The 22797-nt window shown below is 42.2% G+C and overlaps 1 protein-coding gene across 1 annotated transcript; it reads left to right on the forward strand.

The window, feature by feature from the left end:
• Nucleotides 1-18260: 18260 nt before the first annotated feature.
• LOC103816798 (cytochrome b-c1 complex subunit Rieske, mitochondrial) lies at nt 18261-21316 on the forward strand. The gene is made up of 2 exons (XM_009090826.4): nt 18261-18538; nt 20544-21316. The coding sequence occupies exons 1-2, from the start codon at nt 18328-18330 to the stop codon at nt 21152-21154; spliced, it is 822 nt and encodes a 273-aa protein (XP_009089074.3). The 5' UTR covers nt 18261-18327; the 3' UTR covers nt 21155-21316.
• The last annotated feature ends 1481 nt before the right edge of the window (nt 21317-22797 follow it).

A 22797-nucleotide genomic window follows, 5' to 3' on the forward strand; every position in this document is an offset into this window, starting at 1 on the left:
TGGATTTACACATATAAAACAAAAGTAACATTGGCTGGTAGAGAGCATTTCATAAAGGAGAGGCCTGCTCCCATCCCATCCCTTTGAATCTACCAGTCCATAAAATAAACAATAGGTAACAGCAGATCCACAGTGTCAGTGCTGCAGTCATGCCACAGAGTATTCATGCAGCATGGTCAGGACCACTATTATTCATCACAGAACATGGACCAGGTTAAACTGAATTTTGTAACAGAACACCTCTTCTTCCTTCCACTTTATGCACGAAAATTACATTTATGTGTGTGTGCATGCAAATGCAAAAATTAATTCAAACTGAATACCTTTAAGGGAAGGCATTTCTGGGCATTAGAAAAGGAACAGAGCTTAAAATAAAAAGAGTAATAATAATTTTTAAAAGACCAGAATCAAAATGTTTTTTCTGCATATTTCAAAGCTACCAAGGCAGGAGCAGGGGTTTTTCATGGCTCATTGCTCCTCTCCCAGTGTCTCTTGGCATATACACATGACTCGTGAAGATTTCTGGGTTTGGTGGTCTCTGTTTTACATGGCAAAGCAATTTCTGCAGCTGAAAAAGCAGAAGATAACAGAACACTAAGCTGTTTAATGCAGCTGTGACTCTTGCTTAGACATCCTTGGCAATTCGTCAAGTTGTGCTGTCAGAATGACTCAATTTTTTTCCTGATTTTAGCTTAAATCCTCAGACGTGCCAAGCACCTGAAACTGCAATGATTAGAAAGTGGGAAGTGTTCAGTAACTTCTCCTGCAGCCCTGAGATCATAAGCTCACTGCACACTCTGAGGATTTTAATAGCTTTTCCCTGGCATTTCTGCACTGACCTTTTAGGAAAGCACTTCCCATCTCTGAGAGAGGCAGCTCTACTTGGACCTGGGCAGACACCGGATCTGGAAAAGGGAAATACACATTTATCTGCTGGAAAAGGGAAATACACATTTATCTGCTGGAAAAGGGAAATACACATTTATCTGCTGCACCTTCTTCCACAGGGCTCCTCCTACAGCCACTGAGTACAACCCAAAGGGATTTGTTCTGCTGATTTCTACCCCAACCCCACCCTTTGGGGCTCTTGAACAGTGTCAACACCACTCCATGGCCCCCCAGGTGCTCCTGGAATTGTTATTTACTCCCAGGGAGGACCTCACTGAGTAGGGGCACAGCTCAGCAAAGCCTTGTGCAGCCCCTTGCAGTGAGGGGTGCCCGTGGTTCGAGGGCTGCAGTGCAGGAAGAGCTGGGAAAGGAGCAGGGCTGGACTCCCTGCTCACTCCCTGCTGCCTTACTCTGGGCAATTGGTCCTGACTGTTCATAGAAATGTCCCCATCCACACCTCCCACACCAGTTACTCTGAGCAAAAACTGCTCAATGCAGTGCCTGTCAAAACGAGCCTGTGACAAGCACTAATTTTATAACACCTGCTAAAATACCTCAGTGCCCCCATCACGTTTATTTGGCAAACAGCTTGCAATATGTAAAGGAAATAAATATACTTTAATAAATTTATCTCCTATCACTTGAACATTTTTTTGGATAAAAATCAGCTCTTTTCCCAAAAGCAGTATGTGTTTGATAAGTGTAAATTGAGTCTGCTTCCCTTTTTTAGCAAAGGGATGTGTATTAAGAAATAAAAATGCAAACAATTGTTCCTCCTGCTTGCTATTCATTGCTCAAATACTGAAAGTCTCTTTATGAATAACATGAATTGATGTTCTTGTCAGCAGCAACAATATTTACAGAACAATGTTACATTTAGTGTTACATTAAAGATGAAATTGAAAGTAAAGATGTGGTTCTACTGAAAGAGACATCGAAACGTGCAGACTATCTCACCCTTGCAAAGACTGCTCACCTTTTTTCAAGATGTTTTCCTTAGTATTCATAAGCCTTTTGTATTTGATGTTGACTATTTAAATCTGTTATTACCTTTCAAAGTGGGTCTCTGCAAACATTTTTGGTATCAGAAGGAAAAAACAGCAAGTTGTTACAAAGCACAACAAAACCCTGGCATGTTTCATAAGCTCTACAAAGTTCCCCCATTCAGCTGAGGATGTTCCTCGTGACAAACACAGAGAAAATGCTCTGAAAGGGAAATACAGACCTGCTGGAGCTCCTCTGATTCCCTGGAGCCTTTCATGCCCCTCCTGAGCTCCTGCAGGCCCCCAGCACAGCAGCTTTCTGCCCAAAACTGACACAGAGCTGAGCACACAGCAAACTGCAAAGGTCCCATCAAGACCACTGAGCACAGGAGGAAATTTCATCTGAATAAATTTATCTCCACGATTTTTAAGGTGGGAAAACTACGGTGTCAATTCCTTCCAAATATTCAGTTTAAAAAGTAATTCCTTAATCATGAAAGGAGAAGAGCAATGCATTGGGCACATAGTGGATAGAAAATGATCACGTTTTATTATTCACTTGGAGATCAATAAATACACCCCCACAGCCACTGAAAGCTCAATCAAAACTCACAACTCATAAAATCCAAATTAAATTTCTTCTTTTTTCCATACACAGAAGCATAATGCACCAAAATACACCACAAAAAAATAGACCACAAGAGATGATCCAGATTTGTTTTAGATGCTCTTTGACCAAGGCAACAAGGGAGAGAGAATTCCAGAGGCAGACACCTCAGAGCAGTGTATTTTATCAGCAGTGCTCTCTCCTCTCTCAAGGAGAATCCAACCCTCTTCCCTAAGAAGGGAATCAGTTCAGGATATTGTGGAGCAACCTAGCATAAACTCACCAAAGAGAGCAAGAAGAATAAAATAGACCCTTTAATACAAATATTTTGAAATTAGGGACTAGCTGACTAACAGAAAAACCCAACAACAAACCCAAACAAACAAAACAAACCCCATAACAACAACTACAAAAACCCCAAACCAAACAGAAAGAACAAAACATCTGGAGAAAGAGGGAAGGTGTAGGTAGTATTTTACCACACATCTCATCTAGAAAAAGAGAAAAACTATTTCAAAAGACTGCTGAAAATTTTAAAAAGAAATAAATAAAATCCTAATTATGCTGAATATATGCAGTAGGGACTGTGCATGAATGGAGAGTTGATGCTTTAAACAGGTTTTTCTGTTAGAGGTTCATTCAAAGCAGACAATTTTGGAGATAAAAAGAAGGAGAACTCTGTAGAGGAAAATACTTCTTTCTCACAGGAGTGAAAATGAAAACAGTATTAACCATATGCCTCTAGGGAATTTGATATTAAGCATTATTAGTGACAAAAGAAAAAAACTCAACAATTCAAATGTATTTCAACAATGATACATACACATTAAGATTCTTATCTCTCAAATTTTACATCTCTCCTTTCTTTCCTCAAGGAAATCAGAAAATGGCTCTTGAGGAAGAATGGAAGTCTAAAAATGCAAATCAAATGGAATTGCAGCAGGTAGGTAAAAATCAAGCCATGCTTGGAGCCAAGACAACTTTTGAATGGATTTACATTATTGAGTAACTGAAGTCCTGTGCCATGATTTTGGACAGATCTGCTGAGGAGTGCATTCCCAAAGCCAAGCAGAAGATGCACAGTTACCCAGAAGATAAAAAGTGATCCTAATTTGTCCACAGTAATGAAGCTGTCACCCTACAAAATGCAAACATTTCTATTTTTTGGTGAAAAGACACTTTTTTTTTTTCTTTTTAACATGCTTCTGAACTTCATGCTTTTCTGCTGAGTTCACACAATTGACATCAGCAGACTCACACAGCTCATGGCAATATTTGGTAGACCAGGCCTAAGAACTGTTTGGCAAACCAGGCTGATGCCCAACAACTCTCCTCTCTTTGAGGCAGAGAATGAACTTTTCTTCTGACTGCACAGTGAAAGGAGGCACAGCCAATAGTCAGATACCTACAGTCAGTGCAAGAAACAAGAGAGCAATAGGATCAAAATCATCCCACTTTTGTCTAATGAATCTGAAAGAGCCAAACTGCCCTTACCCAGAGGGATAAACTCCACACAGAGCTGCAGGTTCCATCCCCCTCTGGATGAAAGAGTCGACACAAATACTGCAGGGGCAGTGCTGTTCTGCTCCTAGCAGCACTGGGGACAATGCTGCTGAGGGATTCCCTGTCCCAGCTCCTCCAGGAAGGTGTTGTGTCTCCAAACCAGCTGCACTGATCCCTTCCAGCAGCCCTGCTGACACAGCCAGACAGCAGCTCTCACCCTGCACTAGGAGCGCTCCCATCTCCCCCTCAATCCCAGCCCATCCCTCTCTGCAGATCCACAGGGATATCTGCACCTCTCTCCTTCACAGCCTGCTCTTAGGTCCCCAAAAAGCAAAGGGACAGCTTGCTCATGGAAGCCTCAGTTTGCTCATGGAAGCCTCTCCCTTCCAGAGCTGCTCCCTGGCCCCTGTTTCTCAGTGAGTTTCCCCAGCAGAACCAGCACAGCACCAGCCTGCCTTGAAACTCTCCTCCAATGCCCAGAGCAGACACATGTCTTTGGAAAAGAGGTTTTCCTGAGTAAATATTGCACGTATGTTGTTCAAAAACCAGTTCTTGCTACAAAGAACACTAATTTAGGGATATGTTTCTGTTTTATCTGCTTTCTAAAACCATGATTCCCCTCCTACCAGGCTGCTGACCAATATATTCTGTTTCTTTTCACTGAAACTCATGATCATGCTGTGTTTTCATGTGGAGATGAAAATTGGAAAATAGGTGTACAGGTTTATTCTGTCATCTTGACAATCTGATTTTGCCTTGTGATGTTTTAATCCACTTTCCATACTTTCAACACTAACAACTTCTGACAAACTTTTCCTCACCCTTGAAGATAACATCCTGATAAATGACCTTACACTCTGTCTGAGGCTTGGAACATGAATTTATTTCCTTTTATCACTTTGTACTAAAGAGGAAGAAAATGAACCATTATTAAAAAGGGCTTTCCTCCCCTCCCTTTTAATTCTCCTTAGGAATAAGTTTCTTTTCCTTTTATCTTTTCCTTCTGAACTTCAGGTACAGTACTATTATATCACTTGCTGATGCCTTTAAGCATTCTATTTCAGCTCAAATGCATTCCTCAAATCAATGAAAATGAATTAAATTATTACCTGCAGGCAAAATAAATTAAATAAAATTTACAATAACACAAGTCTTAAATGTTCTTCTCTGTGCAAAAATAGTAATATTCAGTGATTGACATTCAAATAAACAATTTTGTGGCACTAAAATTAAATACCATATCTTCCTTTTTTTGTTTTAAAATTTAAGATTTTTTCACTGTTCCAATAGAAAAAGATAGCAATCTATTTTTCTACAGAGAAAAGTAAGTTAGAAGACCTTCATATATGTTTGAGAGAATTATACCACTGACAAAAATACTGGTTTTCTAGGAGCTAAAAGTGAATTTCTTTCTTCACCCACAGAAGAAAACAAAATCTGTGGAAAAAGCAATCCATGTTGTTTCCCACCCGAGGCTAAGCTATCAATATGGTATTTTTAGGAGCCAGAATTGTACACATCCTGGTCTCTGCTTGGAGCAGGAGGAAGGATTTCAATTTCTGATACAATTATCCTCAAGAAGCAAGGCTGAGCACACACCCAGATTTAAAATGAGGTGGTGAATGTCCAGTCACATTGGCACCTGTGATCTTCCTAGATGAAATCAGGATTTGTGCCAGCTGCTATTGCTAAGTGTTCAGCACCATCTCCAACATCCTTGCTTACAGAACCTGAACTATGTGTTATAAACCTTTTCCATGGAAGCCACAACCAAACAAACCCACCTTGAAACAAAAATAAGGTTCACTGCATTAGAAGTTCCTTAGAAAGAGAAATAAATTGTGGAAATGAACGTTTTGACTAGTACTATGTGTATAGCATTGACAATCTAATCTGTGGCAGCCATAAATCCAAGGGGGAGGAATTCTTTCAGGAGTTAACAGGGCTGCATTAGTGCCACGAATGCACAGACTCTTAGGTCTAGATCAGGCAGGAGTCCCAAGGGATATTTCACAGTTCCCTCTCTCTTCTTCCAAATTATCTAAAATAAAAAGGGTTTAAGCATCTGCTAGAATTAATTTTTCCTTTGGAAAATAAGGAATTTTAGACTACAGGACAAAAATAAGAACAAAAAGCTTTCAGACTTGCTTTCCTGTGCTCCTTTCTGCCTAAAGCCTACCTGAGTATCTATCTTGTTCAGCCCCAGCCACTAAGCACCTCAAGACTTTTCCTGTATTAACAGGGAACATTCCAGATGAGACACAGAGACAAAGTAATTTACCAAGCTGCCCTCGAGCCCACGGATTTCCCCAACTCCCCGACCCACAGCCCATCCCTGGCATTGCAGTAGCTGAGAACCCAGAGCACACCCAAGAGCTCATCTGGAGTTTGATTTCAGCCCAGCTAACACTGCCTCCGAGAACTGCTCTTGGGAGAGTGTGGGCAGCCCTGGGGCTGCCAGGCTGAGCTGCTGCCACCCCCGAGCCCCTGGGCAGCCCGTGCAGGGCTGGCAGCTCCCCCTGCCCAGAATTCATCCCTGGTGCTGGCAGCAGCCAAACCCACATCCTGCCCAAAGGGACACCTGCTCACAGGCAGGCCCAGATGAAACCTCAGCCCTGGAAGGCCTTCCTTTGGAATTGGAAAAGCATGGGTTTTGTGGGCAGCTATTTTTACATTTTTCCTTTCAAATACCAGTGAAAGCATCTACTAATTTCAGATGATGTCACGCATAGAAAGTGACTGAGCACACTTTTTTTTCCCTAAGATTTGAAACAGACTAAAAAGAATAATTATTTCCTCTTATTTTTTAATGAGAATTGCCAGCCCCTCAGCAGGTGGAAGGACATTGCCTGCAGGAGCTTTTTTGTTGGCTAAAAACTTGGTTCATATAATCAGCATGGTAATTAGCAAGCTCTCTGCTATTAAAAGGAACTCATTACTGCTATATTTTGCTGATTGATCCATACTCATGAAGTAATTTAAAAATGTAAAAAGCATTTTGTGAGCCACTTAAAATCTTCAATATGAATATTGAGACAATGTAACTGACAGTTGTCTTTGACTAAACTTCAATCTGTAATTCTTTAGCCATTCAAGCAAATCCACGGGGAACTGGAAAATGAAAATAATTCCCTAAAGTCATATATTGTTCTCTGCTACTTGTCAAAATTCCCTTGCAAGGGATGGGACCTTTGTATCAAGTACATGCTCTCCTCTGATTCTGTGACACTTTTAGAGGTGATCTTGCAATCAAAGAGAGGCCAAGTTCCCAAACAACTCGTTGGAGTCACTGGATTGCCCTGGCTGGGTCTGCCCTTGCTGCCCTTTGCCCCCAGGGCTCCTGGGCTCGCCCTGCCCATGCAGCCACAGGAGGATCTGAGCAGCCATTTGAAGGGGAAATCACCTCTACTCAAAATTCATGATTAGCATGGATCTCAAACTCTGGTAGGATGAGTTACTTTCAACTCTGGACCCTCTGCCAGGTTTTCTCACGCTTCAAAAGGAACTGATAAATTATCCAACAATTTCTAATATTGAAATGCCAAGAGGAGGGAGAAGAATGAGGGAAAGATGACAAGAGGGTGGACACACGTCAAATGTTCAAAGAATTTCCCTTATTCAGGGAAATCTCAAGTGAAATTCTGCCTCCAATTAAGTCAACACACAGCTCATTGAACTCAACAGTGCCAGGATTTCATCCTTGACCTACTGCCTTGAACTCCATCCTTTAGTGCTTCCAGCAAACAGCCTGTTCCTTTCCTCCTGACCAGCTCAGTTGCCACTTCATTTCCAAGCTGGCTGTGGCTCTGAGCCTGACACTGTTCCTTCAGGCATAAAAAAAGAATTGCCATGGCAATGCAATCTGCTATTTATAGGCTCCACAACAGCCCCAAATTATTTTACAACCTGAAAGGACATCACTAGTAACTGAGACTACACATTTTTGACAGGGATCATATGTAACTATGGCTGGCCCAATTCACTTGCTACTAAAGCAAAAAGATTTCAGTGAGAGCTGGGTCTGGCCCTAAAACCATGCAGTGTGCTCACCCAGCACCTGCAATAGGAAGGGAATCCAGATTTCAGCTCAGACAGTCAAGAGAGTCAAGATCTGTCTGCCCCTGTCCTGGAAGGGCAAAGGACAGCCACACCCTGTTCTTGTGCTGCTGTGTAAATCTGATGGGCACTTGATAAGGAAAAGTGATTTCCACAGCTCAGCTGGGCAGTTTTCATTCCGTGCTCCCACAGGCAGATTTTCCTGCCAGCACCAGCACTACCAATGTGCTGTTCAGAGCAATTCCTTTAAGATAATGAATTTCAACATTTAAAGATCTATTTCCCTTCTCTATGCCTTCCCATTTCCATATTTTGAAGATGAAAGGATTATGCTATTTCAGCCTTTGCTCTTGTTTTTTTGGTGTATTAGGTATTTTTAGGCTCTTTTTTCTACCCACAAAAATAAGTGCTTATAACATTCATTTTGCTTTAAGAAATTTATTCTTGCTTTCAAGCTGCGGAAACAACTTTTACCAAGTATTATTTTTATCTTTCTTAGAGATGGATGATTTATTTTTAATTGCTTCTTTAGGTCAGGATGCTGCTTACCAGTGTGCCTACATTTACTGTGTTCATTAATTTAGGCTTTTTTAAAAAGTAATATGTCAAATCACTTTTTGCCTCCTGGAAAGGGAAGTCATGGTAGATAAGAGAGATCAATTATTAATCAGCATTACCCAAAAAACAAACTAAGAAGCATCTTAGAGACCTGAGTGCTCTGCAGAATGAATTTATACCAGGTCATACTTTTCCAGCAGAAGTTCTCCTAGGAAATTAAAGCACAGAAAGATGGAAGCCTAAATATTGAGATCCTCTGTTTTTATTTCAACACACAAAACAAAAATCCCACTTAATTATTTTTAAAAATAAGAAAGAAGGAGGGGAAAAAAAGAGAAGTAAACATAAAAGAGAAAGAATAATCTCCAAGGTTACACAGAGATGAACATAAAAACAGAGACCACAGCCTGCTCTCCAAAATACCAAACTTCAGTTAATCCAAATTCATCCCCTCAGAGTTAATAAATTAATATATTCATAGAAGTACAGGATCCTAAATCCAGCAAATAAATTGATCACCTACAGAATTGCAAGTAAATTCACCCTTTTAAAATTTCCTGCCCTTTAATTTAACAAATATGAAAAAAACCCACACATAATATCTCTTGAAAAAATCTCAGCTTCTCAGTCCTGCATATTTATTACATGGAGCACAAGGGAGAGCCCATAAACATCCAGAAAATGATTTATAACCTGTTCTGCTATGAAGCAGAGTATTGAAAAAAAGCCAGTCCATAACTGCCTTGAAAATGTGAATCAGTGATCCAGTATTCCCTATGTTTTATATAAAGTGCAAAAATAGCTTTGAACTCTAACATTATTTTTGTCTATTCATTCTCTGTTTGGGAAAGTAAATTTGGACATGATAGTGTAACTACCACACCGTGCTGTGCTGCAGCTTCTGCCAGAGAATAAATTCACTATAGAGACAGTTCATCCGTTTCTACAAATAAATAAAAGTTATTGTAACAAATAAAAAATGCCTTGTGTGAGGCACTGAAGAAAAGAGTCCACAAGCCACACAGAAACTTTTCTCAATAATCATCTTTCACTTTGAAGAACAGCATCAACCTTAGAAATGCAGCCACTTTTAATCCTGAGATATGCTCCTGAGCAAACACATTCTCATCACTTCCATTTCCCCAAGATCTGCTTCAGATCACATCTCTGAAAGTCTAAGATTTGGAATTCTCCCCTGTCCATTATTTCCTGCCTTACTACACTTTTAAGAATGAAGTCATGGCAGTTTGTTTCTTTGAACAAAGGACAAGGCTGTTATGGAATCAGGGTGATTGTACTGATTTTAACAGTGCAATCAGAATCCATTGCTTTATTTTCCTTTCAGTCACTTTGGTGCCATAAGCATTTTCCTATGAAACTGGTTAGTGTGTTCTACAGGATCCATGGTTTTATTCCAGTTTCTCAGCATCCCTTCTGTTCCACTCAGACTCATTTTCTGCCTCTTTTAACTGTTTATGCCATACCAGGCAAGTCTCTTCCTCAGAAAATGTCACTCATGAGCCCTCGTTGCTTTAGGAACCAATGCTGACTTTGTGCCAGCAGTCTTGTTTTTTAAATAACTAATTTATTCATTACTCCAGGCTAAAGTGGCTTTTATTATCAAATGAGTCTGCTCTGAGAGCTGAACTGAGTTCCTCTTTTCTCACAGAGTTCTTATCTCATGGATGTGACCTTGTGGACAGAAGTCAACCTGTAGCAACACACTGAGTGTCAGAACGGTCCCCAGTGTGGCTGACAAATCCACTCTAAGTGACCCCTGGGAGCTGTACCTTGCTTTGGGATGCATTCCAGTGTGGCACTGAGGTCAATTTTCCTGCACAGACAAACCTGAGGAAGATATTTCAGAGAAGCTTATCTTGTTGTGTTAAAGAACCAAACAGAATCACCCCGTTCAGGCTTTTAAAAGCTTTCCTGTTTTACAGTATCCCTGGAGTGAAATTCTGAAAATACAAAGCAGTGTTTTAGAAGCCTAAGTTTTCTCTGCTGTGTCTGGGAACAGATTAAGTGAGCTGAGACAGAGCACAAGACAACTTCTGAGCTCTGACATATTCTGTATTTTAAATTTAGATAACAAATAACTTATTGCTCACCCTGCTACACTACATCCATGGCATTCTTTTCATGTTTTTCTTGATAGTAAGGAAGACTGTGTTATTTTTTAAAGATTTTGTATGTGCCCCACTTAAGCTAATGATGGCAAAGGAACCAATCTGCCTGGGATTAGTGGAACTGAAAGCTCTGAGCTTACACTGCTTCCATTCTGGGCTGTAAACTGCCTGCCAATGTTCACCTGCTCCTCTGGCACCTCTTTAGGCTCTTAATTTTAAGGACAGGCAGAAATGTATTTCTTTTAAACATGACACAGAGTTCGAGGAGGACACTGGAAACTAGACCCTTTTATAATGTTTTTTTCTTCTGTCTTTTCAGACTTCAGTAAACAAGTAAAAAGTTCAAATTCCTTCACTTCACAAAATGCATCTTCAACACAATGCCATGACACACTTTGCCACTGTTCAGCATAACTGCAATAACTAAAGTGAAAAAAAGAAAGAAAAATGAAGAGCCTGTAGCAGTATACAAAAAAATGGACTAATGAATTGAAAGGCAGTACCAGGCCTCCTTATTCTAGCTAATATAATTATTATTAGTATTTAATGATAATAATTTATAGCTTAATAAGATGCACAGAGTTACCACTGACAATAATACAGGGGACAAAATTATATACATGCATTCAGATAAGCACTGCAAAAATCAACCTTAATCATTAAACTAATCCACATACCTGACTCAAGAAAAGTACAAACCCTCTGCAATTAGCTATTTCCTCTGAATAAGATTTGAAGCACAATCTGCATTTTTATTCACACTGGCTTCCTCTGCTAAATACACAGGGATGTGTTTCAAGAACTGAAATCAGTGTATTTGCTCTAGACTGAACTGCTCAGTTCAGATGTTTTTTATTTAACTGAACAAGCATTCCTCAGCAATTTGCAACAACCAAGATTATCATCTGACATCCCTGAGACTGACCCACAGAGAGACACTTTCTGAACTGTTTGGAAAAATAAATTGGCCAAAAACATTTACACATTCAGTGACTCGGGAAGAACCTTCTACTTACATGGTCAGAAGCTTTGTATGATAAAATTACTATTTCCTGTATCTATTGAAAATCTCAAAGTGAAAATCCCAGTATCCCCCTACCTATTTAATATACACAACGCACCATTATGCTTTGATCACCCATCACATCTCTAGATCTTCTCCTATCACTTCTGATGAAAAATCTGTAATTTCTGATAGAAACATTGGTGTGACTCTTTGAAACATTCTTGTATTTCATAATACTCAGTCTCATCCTAACTTTAAAAAAGTTTTCTAATTCTTTCCATATTTTATTCTGATTTTTCACTCAGTAAAGGACGCTTTGTAAGTTTGCCTCAGCAGATTTCATTAGTTTGTGTCTACTTCTTGCACCAAGGGTCACTAAAAGTATGAAAATATGAAATATAACAAATCTAAAAACTTGGACTAACTCCACTGGGAGCCATTAGGAGCAGCCTCAGTAGCATAATTATTCTCGTAACTAAGCAAAAAAGAGAGGAAAAGGCTTTTATTTATTCTTTCTATATATAAAGGACAGAAAATTAAAGTACCATACACAAAAAAAAGATGACAAAAAAGAAATCTTTTGCATTATAGGCAAGTTTCCACAAGCTACAGTCAAAGCAGGTGCTTTAAAATAGCCCTAAGATGATTTAGATGATGATGCCAGAATCACAGGTCACCCTTATCACACCCAGAGCTCTGCAGTGGGAGAGCAGGCCCAGCTCCTGGTTGTCAGCAGGGTGGTTTTGAAGTGCTGCTGTCCCCTGCAGCAGCACAGACCTGCAGCAATGCAGCTCAGAGCAATGCACACTGCAACATGGCACAGGTTCCTGGAGAACCAGCTCCATTCCACTGCAGCATCCAGATGGGAAAAGGCTACAGGGAAAGACTTTGCACAGCAATTGTGAGGGAGAGGAAAGGGAGAAAGTTATGGCATGGGGACACTTTGATTGCATTAGCTCTTAATGGCGTGGCTCTGGATTGCCAACAGCTCCAAGCATCACAAAAAAGCTCTTCCTTTGCCCTTATCTGCTTTATGCTGGTTTAAAGGCGGTGTGAAGCCAAGGTTCAGCAACCTTGCATCAGGGAAAAGCTTACACGAGAGTGTAATGATGGTCAAGATCTGTACTGTACACCATAAAATTGAGACAAAGTGATTTCCTTTGTCACTCCTTAAGTGCTGACCTCCTTATTTTGCCACTTCACTGAGGTTTCACAGTGGCATATCTACACAAACAGTATCAGGTGAGATTTTTTGGCCCTGCATCAGGCAGCAAGCTTAGCTCAGGTGCTACTATTCCCCTCCCTGCATCTGCTTTGTAGTCCTAGGAAGATGGTTATTATGAAAAAACAATTTATGGTCCTCTGAAACGTCATAAATATTCTATTTCTGTAAGCTTTGTGCTTAACTGTGCAACTGTGAAAGATCTGACATCAATCTCTGAAGAGTGAGTTGTTACAGCATGTACAGCTAAAGCTTTAAACAAGACCTGGGGTTTCACACACCAAAGGCAGGGCAGTGACATTCAGCACACTGGGAAGTGGCCCCAACTCCTCATCCTTCCTGTGCACAGCTCTGGGGAGAATTTCTCATTCCCAGCCCCACAAACATTGCCAGCTGGGCAGCAGACACAAGATGGAGTTCTTCAAATGCATCACTTGCAAGAAATACATAAGCAAAGCAAAAGAAGCCAGGATTCTCCTTTCTTCAGCCTTTCAGATTTTAGTCAAAGATGGTCATGAAGCTGAAAAGTTTTGTTTCCATCTTCAGGTGCCATAAAAAGCAAATAATATATAATAGTGGAAGCCAGATGGGAGTCTAAAATATGCCCTTCAAGAAATGTCAGGGATTTTTCATGAAATGGAAGAGAGAAAACAAGAAGAAGGGAGAAAATATTCTCCCTCAAACTGACATTTTGATGATGCTCCAGGCAACTTCATTTAGGCTTTAGCTGCTGCCTTGCTGAGCAGCCTTTGATGCTGCCCCAGGCAGCTCTCATCTAGCCTTTGGCTTCTGCTTGGTCAGACACCTTTTGGTGCCATTTCTGATTTGTGTGAGCAGCTCTTATCAATTTCACATATATATGACTCTTTTCGTCCATCCTCCAATTATTTAAATCTTTGAAGTAATCTTAGATCTTAGGATTGGTCTTTTAATTTAATTTCCTTCAATGCTTTTTTTTTTCCTCTCTACAACTAACTCAGAAAATCTCATTCTTTCAGCCCAATGGATTGCTTCACATGCTTACTTTGAGATTTATTTTTTTTTAGGTGCAGAGTAGAGAAATACGTTTTCATTACATGTATCCCTTATTTTATTATTTTATACACCAAATGTTGAGTGCATGTCTGTCAGAAACAGATATTCCATGCCCTTCTGCTGCAGGCAATTTATCTTGGCCTTATTGAGAGGGATGTAAGAGATCTAGAATAAGATGGCTGCTGAGGCTGTGAGTACCTGCTGATCACCCCTGCATTAATAGAAAGAGTAGTAAAAAGCTGACAGCACATCTCTTCTTCCCTCATGATACTTGAACTTAGTTCTTCCTTGACAGAAAAAGACCTGAATTTAGATTAGACTGTAGCACTGAGGTGTCACTGTTTCTACTAATTTGAGTAGCAGGAGACAAAAGTTTGACCAATCAAATATTCCTAGATATTTTTTCCTCATTTTTACTGTCCATTTTCATTCCTCACATTCCATATATATTCCTTTAGATCACACCCTGTGACTTCTCAAAGCGATAAATCAACTTCAAAGAACATTCAAAGAAAGTCTAACTATTAAAGGGTCTCCATGATTTCAACCTTAAACAAACTGTATTGCATACACAAATCTATCTTCAGATTTATATGACAGCTTTCCCAGTGCCACACCACGAGACCAAAATCACTGAAATGGGCATTAATTCTGCAAAGGAACCACTGCAGACATTTGGAGCAGGGTGCACTTATCTAAGCACTTGATGCACAATGACTGCTGTGCTAACAATGCTCCACAGGTAAAGTTTGGTGGTTTGTTTGTTTTCTTGTTTTTTTTTATTTCTGAACAAGCTTATTCAGGGAAAAAAAATTATCAACAATTCAAATCCAAGAAATAAATGTAAACTCTGAAGTCTCAAGTTTAGTAGCACTGAGTTTTCAGGCATAAAAATGATGCAAGATGGCAAAGAACTCAAAGACAACTTTCTGGTGAGATCAAATTGCCTCGGGTGACCAACATCTTAGCAAAAAGCCATCCAAGTTCTGCAGTTTATCTCTACAGAAAACAAACATGAGAATGAATTTTACATGGAGAAAGGCACTGCACATACCCAAAAGCATTACAATACTTTTCATCTACTTCATAATGCGGCAGCCCTGACATCTTATAGCTTTTGTATTGATGCAAATGAACTTTTAACTTTAGGAGGACAGGAACATTAAGCAGCATAAATTTACATGAGGCTAATGCTTGTATGAATGCACAAAAACAATCACAGAGATCTGTTTGGATGGCTTACACAATGACATGCTGGCATTTTACTTTCATGTTTGGCTGGCAGATTCTCAGTATTGATGCTCAGTAATACAAGCTGAACAACAGTTCTCAAAGAAACACCTACACACCAGAATTTGCTTAGTCATATTAAAATTAAAATTATTCTTTTTTTGAACTCCGATAACAGAATGTAGTTCCTTTTTGCTGCAATATTTTAATGTTTTATTTGTGTTCTAAACACACTGGAATTTCAGTTCGGATTTAAATCCAGATTTAAATTTCAATTCAGATTTAAATTTTTTAAAAAATTACAACTGTTCTTTCCCAAATAATCACAGAATGAACGTTAAGAAGTTGGAAAGGACCTTAAAGATCATCTTGTCCCATCTGCCATGGTCAGGGACACCTCCCACTAGACCAGGTTGCTCCAAGCTCCTTCCAACCTGGCCTTGGACATTTCAAGGCTTGAGGCACCCACAACTTCTTTTGGTGTCTCACCACTCTCACAGCAGGGAATTTTTCCCTGACATCTAACCTATATCTCCTCTCTTTCAATTTTCCATTTCTTCTTGTCCTATAACTCCTGTTCCATCACAGTACCTTATTTTGCCAAAAAGCCGCACAAGTAGCAAGCACATTTTGCCAAAGATCTCTGAGAACAGTCATCCCTCAGTCAGAATAATATATTGTTTGGGATGAGGCCATATCTGCCAAACAGCTGAGCTGGGTTAGCAAAAACTGGCATCACTGCCAAAACTCAAAATCCTTAAAACACTCCACCCAAAAAAACCAACAAGAGGCCCCCAAACCCCACACCTGTTAACAAACCCTTTTATAAATATTAGCCCAAATCCTCATTTTCACGGTGAACCACAAAGTATCTCCTTTAGCTCCACCAGCACTTGTTCAGTTGGGATCAGGTCTCTGGTGGGGGCTCACTGTGGGCTCACAGGGAGGAGCAGAAGGGCAGGACCAGCTCTTTTCACTCTCCTGACTCAGGACTTGAGGGAATGGCTGGGAGCTGACCCCAGGGAGGTTTAGCCTGGAGAGCAGGAAAAGGTGGGCAGCCCAAGGGCTGGCTGGGCACTGGAACAGACTGCTGAGGGCAGTGGCACAGCTCCAAGCCTGCTGAGCTCAAGCAGTGCTTGGAGAACCCCCTCGGGCACACAGTGTGACTCTTGGGGTGTGCTGTGCAGGGCCAGGAGCTGGACTCGATGATCCTGATGGGTCCCTTCCAATTCAGCACATTCTGATTCTTTGATAATAATTCTATAATCTGCTAGGAATTGAAAATGTCACGTTTCTGTAGCTGTTTTTCTCCTAAATGATGATTATAAAATTTGTGCTGTCAAAAGGGCCTCACCAGTTTTCTACCCTCTCAACCTGAACACTGTTTACTCCCACCCATATATTGAGTGTTAGCCCCCACAGTTCCTACAAATTACCTTTGCTCCAGAATATTATTATGGTGTCCTTTAATTAGTGCATCACCAGTGACTACAGTTACCAACATTACAGTGAACTGAGTTGGGTAAATCATTATCTGCTGAGGCTTAGATGTCACAAACGTGCTGGGAAAGAAATAAATTATAGATCAATAGTACTGGGACTGGAATGATCCAGCACACCTAATTAGAACCACCATATTTCAGTACAGTTAACAGTTAAAAAGAAAATTAAAAACTCAACCCCTTAAATAAATCTTAATAAGGCCAGTCCTTAAACTACCATTCTACAAAGATGGGGGAGGTTTTAATGCACAATCATAAAATAATTTAGTAGCAATATCATTAGGAAGATCTGAATTTCAAAAGAATAGTTCTTCACAGAGCCAGTATGAACCACTAAAGCTTCACAGCCTAGCATGAATGGACTGGGCTGGGTAGCTGGGAAATTGTTGTGAGATTTCCAGAGGATGGTTCAGCCTAAATGTCTTCAAACATATCTCTGTGTCAAGTTTATCCTGCATTTTGGGGCGTTTTCAGGAGCTTGAACTGGTTAGAAGAGTTGACTGGGGCAGGTGTGCATCCACCGGTGAGTTCACCTGCACCAAACTAAATCTCACCACTGGAAGCTGCAGCAAGCCAAGCATAAGACTGCTAGTATAAGGTAAAATAAATTTAAGGCAAAAAAATTCCAAAACTAAAACAAACCATCAAAAAACTCAACAGATATTTATTTGCTCCAGTCATTAGTGGAAGAGTGGTTCTCTCCTTTAGCCCAGAGTGATATATGATGTATGATGTATTTATGAGAAATATTTACTGTCCCCTTGCAATTAACCCCCACCCCAGAACAGCCCCTAGAGTGGATTTGGTTGTTGTCAAACACGCTTGGCATTGTCAAACTGTAAGTAAAATCTATCCCTCAACCAACAAGCTAAAAAAAATTAGTTTTTTCCCAACTTGAAAGTGGTCCAGGACTACCAAAGGAAAAAAAAAAAAAAAAAGTAAGCTAAGAGGGGGGAAAAAAGAAACCAAAAAGGGCAGTGCACAAGAAATAGAATAATAAAGAACACGTATTATCTTAGAAGAGGCACAGTTCTCTTCTAAGTATTGTTATTACACAGCTCAAAATCACATCCTAAGAATAGCAATGAAAAAACCAGGTGAAGCCCTCATGGGTGCTTTGGGCTCACATCGCTGTGTTTGGAAGGAGCCGTGTCCTGCAGGAAAGGCGCAGGAGCCTGGCGTGTCCCAGAGCGCTCCACAAACCCTTCCCGAGCTGTCCCGCTCGGGTTTAACCCCGCAGGGACCGCGGGACAGACCAGCAGCACACGGCCTGCCCTTCCCAAGGGCCACAGGGAGCAGCCGAGGGAGGACTGCACCACGGAGAACGGGAAGGGAAGGGGCAAAAGGTGGGGGAATGGGGGAAAAATTTAAAAAGGAAAGGAACAAAGCAAAAATTTAAAAAAGAAAGGAACAAGGCAAAAATTTTAAAAAGAAAGGAACAAGCCGCAGCCCTGCAACCCCTTGCTCTGCCCGCTCCCCTCAGGGCACCCCTCGCCGCGCCTGCGTCACCCCCGCGCGCCGTCGCGTGACGTCACCGCCGCGCGAGGCCGGGCGCCGTGACGCGTCGGGGCGCGCGCCGGCGGGGAAGGTCGCCGGGGGGACGCCGCCATGCTGTCCGTGGCCGCCCGCGCCGGGCCCTTCGCGCCCTTCGTGTCCGCCGCCGCGCACGCCGTGCCCGGCCCGCTCCGCCCGCTCGCCCCGGCCGTCGCGCACCGGGAACACAAGGTGCCGCTGGACCTGAAGCGGCCTCTGCTCTGCCGGGAGTCCTTGAGCGGCCGCGCCGCCCGCGGGGGTCTCGTCGCCAGCGCCAGCCTGAACGGTGCGGGCCGGGGGAGCGGCTGGGCGGGCCGGGGCTGTCACGGCCGCGGGCTCAGCGGGGCCCTGCCAGCGCTCCCGGGCACCGCCCGGCCCGGCCTGGCCTGGCCGGCGGGGAGAGCCGGGTCCGGCCCGGCGGGCGGGGGAGCAGAGCCGGGAAGGAGGAGGGGGGGCTGCGGGGGCTTGGGCCGGTTGGGGTTTGTAAATGTTTCGTTCCGTTCTAACCGCTGTAATTGGCACTCATTTACAGCTACAGAGCTTGTTCAAGGGCACCTGCATGCTAACCTCCTTTAATGACTCACAGAACGGGCAGGCTGGAGGGACACAGTGTGTCATCTCTGCCCGAGCAGGGACGGCCCGCAGCTCAGGATTGTGTCCAGGCGGGTCTGGATGTCTCCGCTGAGGGAAACACCTCTGTGCTTTTCATTTTACCGCTGAGGAAATGCAACTAAATTCTGTCATGGGGGAAGGTTTTTAACTGCGGGCACGAGAACAGAGGGGTGCAGTGAGAACACACCGTGTATGTACACCGGGTCGGGAAAGCATCGGGCTGGGAGTGACGCCCAGGTGACCTCTGGCCTCGGGGCTTGGCTGTCCCTGCCTTCGGGGCTGCAGCTCCGGGAGAGCTGTGCCCAGCTGGGCAGCTGGCACTGATGGGACGTGCTGCTGCAGCTGCTGCAGAGTGCACACGTTCAGTTCTGGGAGGGCAGGGCCGTGCTGAAGATGCTCTGCAGCAATTAGAACTGTGTACTTCACCTGACCCTCAGCTGTAAAGGGGCTGTTCAGGTGAAAATTCTACAAATCTGGAGCTGACATAGCTGACATTTAGCTGTGTTCTACATTTCAATTAACGTCAAACATGCTTTTCACTGAGTATAGCAAATTTTGTAGAAGTTAGAGCATTTAGTAACGTGCAATATGACTAAGTCTTATACTGAAATAACTTAGTATGGAGCACTATCTCAGAATTTCGATTTTCAGTTTAATTTCTTTGCAGTTAAAATCCTATAGCAATTATCTTCTCAATACTAAGTTACTTGTAAATAAATGTAGTTATTATCCTCATTGTACTGCATATAAATCCCTAAGAGCTTAAGTACTTTAAGACATCTGTTAACTTTGTGCCAAATGCTAGAAATATAAAGACTAAATAATATTCTTCAAGTAACAGGTTGTACTTTGGCAAGTAATGTGTTGTGTCCTTGCCATGCTCTTTTCTTTGGCTTATAGATTTTCAGTGGAGGAAGCAGATTTCTTTTGCTGGAGAAACTCATGGGAGTTACCCTTCATATCCTGTTTAGTTACCCTTCATATCCTGTTATTTGAGTACAAAGGTTTGATGGGGGAATCCCACTTGAAATTGGATCGTTGTTAGCTTTATCCCTAAATCTTTTAAAAAGCAAGCCTGGGGTCTGGAGGTTTAAAATTATTTTCTATGGCTTTTAGCTAGGACAACAATTTAATATTAAAGAGGATGCCTGATATTTTTAATTTTAAAAATGCTTAACCACACACTTAATGTTATTACAGGCATAGAAGTTACTTCAGACAAAATATAACACAAAAGTGTTACACAGCAGATGTGCAAACTTCACTACATCAGATTTCTTCTTAGCAGCTCTTTACAAGGAAACATTTGAATGGAAAACAGGTGTGTCTTTTCTGAGCTAGTCATGGTATCCTAGTGGAGTTTTTTCTTGAAATTTACTGAAACAGTTCACTTTTTTTTTTCCCCAGAACTTCTCACAGATTTTCTGCACCCTGATCAGGTTCCTTTTTCAAATAACAGGGAAACCAGTTTCACAGATCACCTGTTGGTGTACCAAAACTTCCCTCTGAAAATTATTTTCATAGAGCTTAAAATTAAAACCTTTAACTAATGGACTCCTGCTGAGACTCTGGAATAACTTCAACCAGTTACTCCAAAAATGCCCCTAAGGTGGTACCATTTCAGATGCATGGCAGTGTTTTACCTGCAGTGGTGTCACGTGCTGTCCTTTTCCGTGCAGCCCCTGCCGGCGTGCGCTGTGTCCACAACGATGTGACGGTCCCCGACTTCTCGGCCTACCGCCGCCAGGAAGTGCAGGATGCCAGCGCCTCTTCCCAGGGCAGCAGCGACTCCAGGAAGGGCTTCTCCTACCTGATGACTGCAGCCACAGGTGTAACAACCGCCTACATTGCCAAGAATGTTGTCACCCAGTTTATTTCCAGCCTGAGTGCCTCTGCTGACGTGCTGGCCTTGTCCAAGATTGAGATCAAGCTGTCTGACATTCCAGAAGGCAAGAACATGGCTTTCAAGTGGAGAGGGAAGCCCCTTTTTGTGCGCCACAGAACCCAGGCAGAAATTACCCAGGAGGCTGGAGTGGATGTGTCCCAGCTGAGGGATCCGCAGCACGACCTAGACAGAGTGAAGAAGCCCGAGTGGGTGATCCTGGTGGGGGTGTGCACTCACCTGGGCTGCGTCCCCATCGCCAACGCCGGGGATTTCGGCGGCTACTACTGCCCCTGCCACGGCTCCCACTACGACGCCTCTGGCAGGATCAGGAAAGGCCCCGCTCCCTTAAACCTCGAGGTCCCAACTTACCAGTTCGTTGGGGATGACATGGTGGTGGTTGGCTGAGACAGCTGCCTGCTCACTTCCATGTTCCTGGGAATGTACACCAGAGGGTTAAGTGAGGCATTCTGTAAAACCAGAAATTAGCTGTCTAGATTCTCAACCAGAACTATGCTTGAATACTGTGTTCAATTTCAATAAAAACTTGGAGTGAGCACTTGTTCCTGACTTACAGTGAAGTGTATTTTTTTTGTGTGCGCGTTTCTAGTGTGTCCAGCCAAGGAGATGCTGCAGCAGACCCAGAACACAGAGCCCTCCTGAAGGGTTGCTGATTCAAGGCATTGAGCTACAAATCCACAAAGAGATGTTTTAACTAGCATTGGTCCTGCCAGTACAGCTGGTGTTTCATTGCATGCAGAACAGGAGGAGAAATAAGGTTTGCTGCTTCTAGAACAAAGCAAAGAGACACCAGTTATCCCATACTTTGTGTTTCCTTCCCATTCTTTACCACTGGTCTGAGAGTCCCTCAGCTGCAGAACAGAAACTAAAATCCTTAGAAACTACAGAGAAGTCTGAGAGAATTTTCAAGATGCAAATAATAAAAGCTTATTCACAATAAACTAGTAAAAAACCCAGATTGCTAGAATTAAACATTACTAACCAGAGATTACAGTGTGCTCTGACATAGTACTGTGGATATAGTGAGGGAGAGTTCTGTCTGACACCACTTTTACAATAGAGGTGTCACTCATTTCAGGAACTCTCACAATCTATGCAAGTAGCAGTCAGTAAAAACTGAAAACCATTGTATGCAGCCTGTTGGGTGAACAACTCACATCCTTTGTGCATGCAGATATTAATTCTAAAGTATGCTTTTCTTTGTGCCATAGGAAAGAAAAGAGAAGATTGCTTTCTCCCTCTCTTCAAATGTATCCAGACAGCACAAAGTTCCTGTAGCTGAAGCAAAGGGACAAGTAGAGAAAGGTTCAGGCAGGTGAAGTTAAAGGCCAGTCCTGCATAAAGACAGAGATTCTGACTTGGATCCCAAAAAGCCCACCCAGAGGAGTCCTTCTTGACTGCCAAGGAGCCAGGGGTGGGTGGGTGGTTACAGTGGGAGCTGCAGTGCAACATTCCATTAATTCCCAGTTCTGCCTCTCACTCAGAGGCATCCCGAGAGATGGCCAGAGTCTGGCAGGTTCTAGAGGGGACCATGGCATGAGAAACAAGGGCAATAACTAAGAAATGTCAACCAGCAGCTCTGATCAACATTACCCAGCCTTAGGAGTTGGTGTTTTAAATGGAGATTTTTTATTTTCCACATATCTAGCAACTTAGCAAAACAGCAGTAACTGAGAAGTCAGACCAAACTGATAAACTTCGGTGAATGTAAAGAGAAATGTGCATCCCCAGGCCTTGAGGTGCTCCTCAGTGCAGGGCCAGGAGCAGTGGCACAGCCAGGTGCAGTTTGCTCATTCCCACACCCACTTCAGCAGGGCTCACTGTGTTCAGGAAATTTGTGTAGGACAGAAGTTGTGACACATAACATGGTCCCTTAGGTAAACAGCTGTATGAATATTACATTTTCAAAATTAATGATGCTTCAATTTATTAAAGCCTTCATGTATATTTTGTGCCTATTAAAATACATAATGCTGTAATCCTATTTGTAATCCCAGCTAGAATACTAGAAGGTGGTAAGTAATAGCCTC

This window comes from Serinus canaria, chromosome 11 (assembly GCF_022539315.1).
Source record: "Serinus canaria isolate serCan28SL12 chromosome 11, serCan2020, whole genome shotgun sequence".
Taxonomy (NCBI): Eukaryota; Metazoa; Chordata; class Aves; order Passeriformes; family Fringillidae; genus Serinus; species Serinus canaria.

What these genes read in the sequence shown, in the direction of transcription:
- LOC103816798 (XM_009090826.4), top strand. Translation starts at nt 18,328, where the DNA reads ATGCTGTCCGTGGCCGCCCGCGCCGGGCCCTTCGCGCCCTTCGTGTCC. An exon ending in CGCCAGCGCCAGCCTGAACG is followed by an intron (nt 18,539 to 20,543) that starts GTGCGGGCCGGG and finishes TTTTCCGTGCAG; the next exon opens with CCCCTGCCGGCGTGCGCTGT.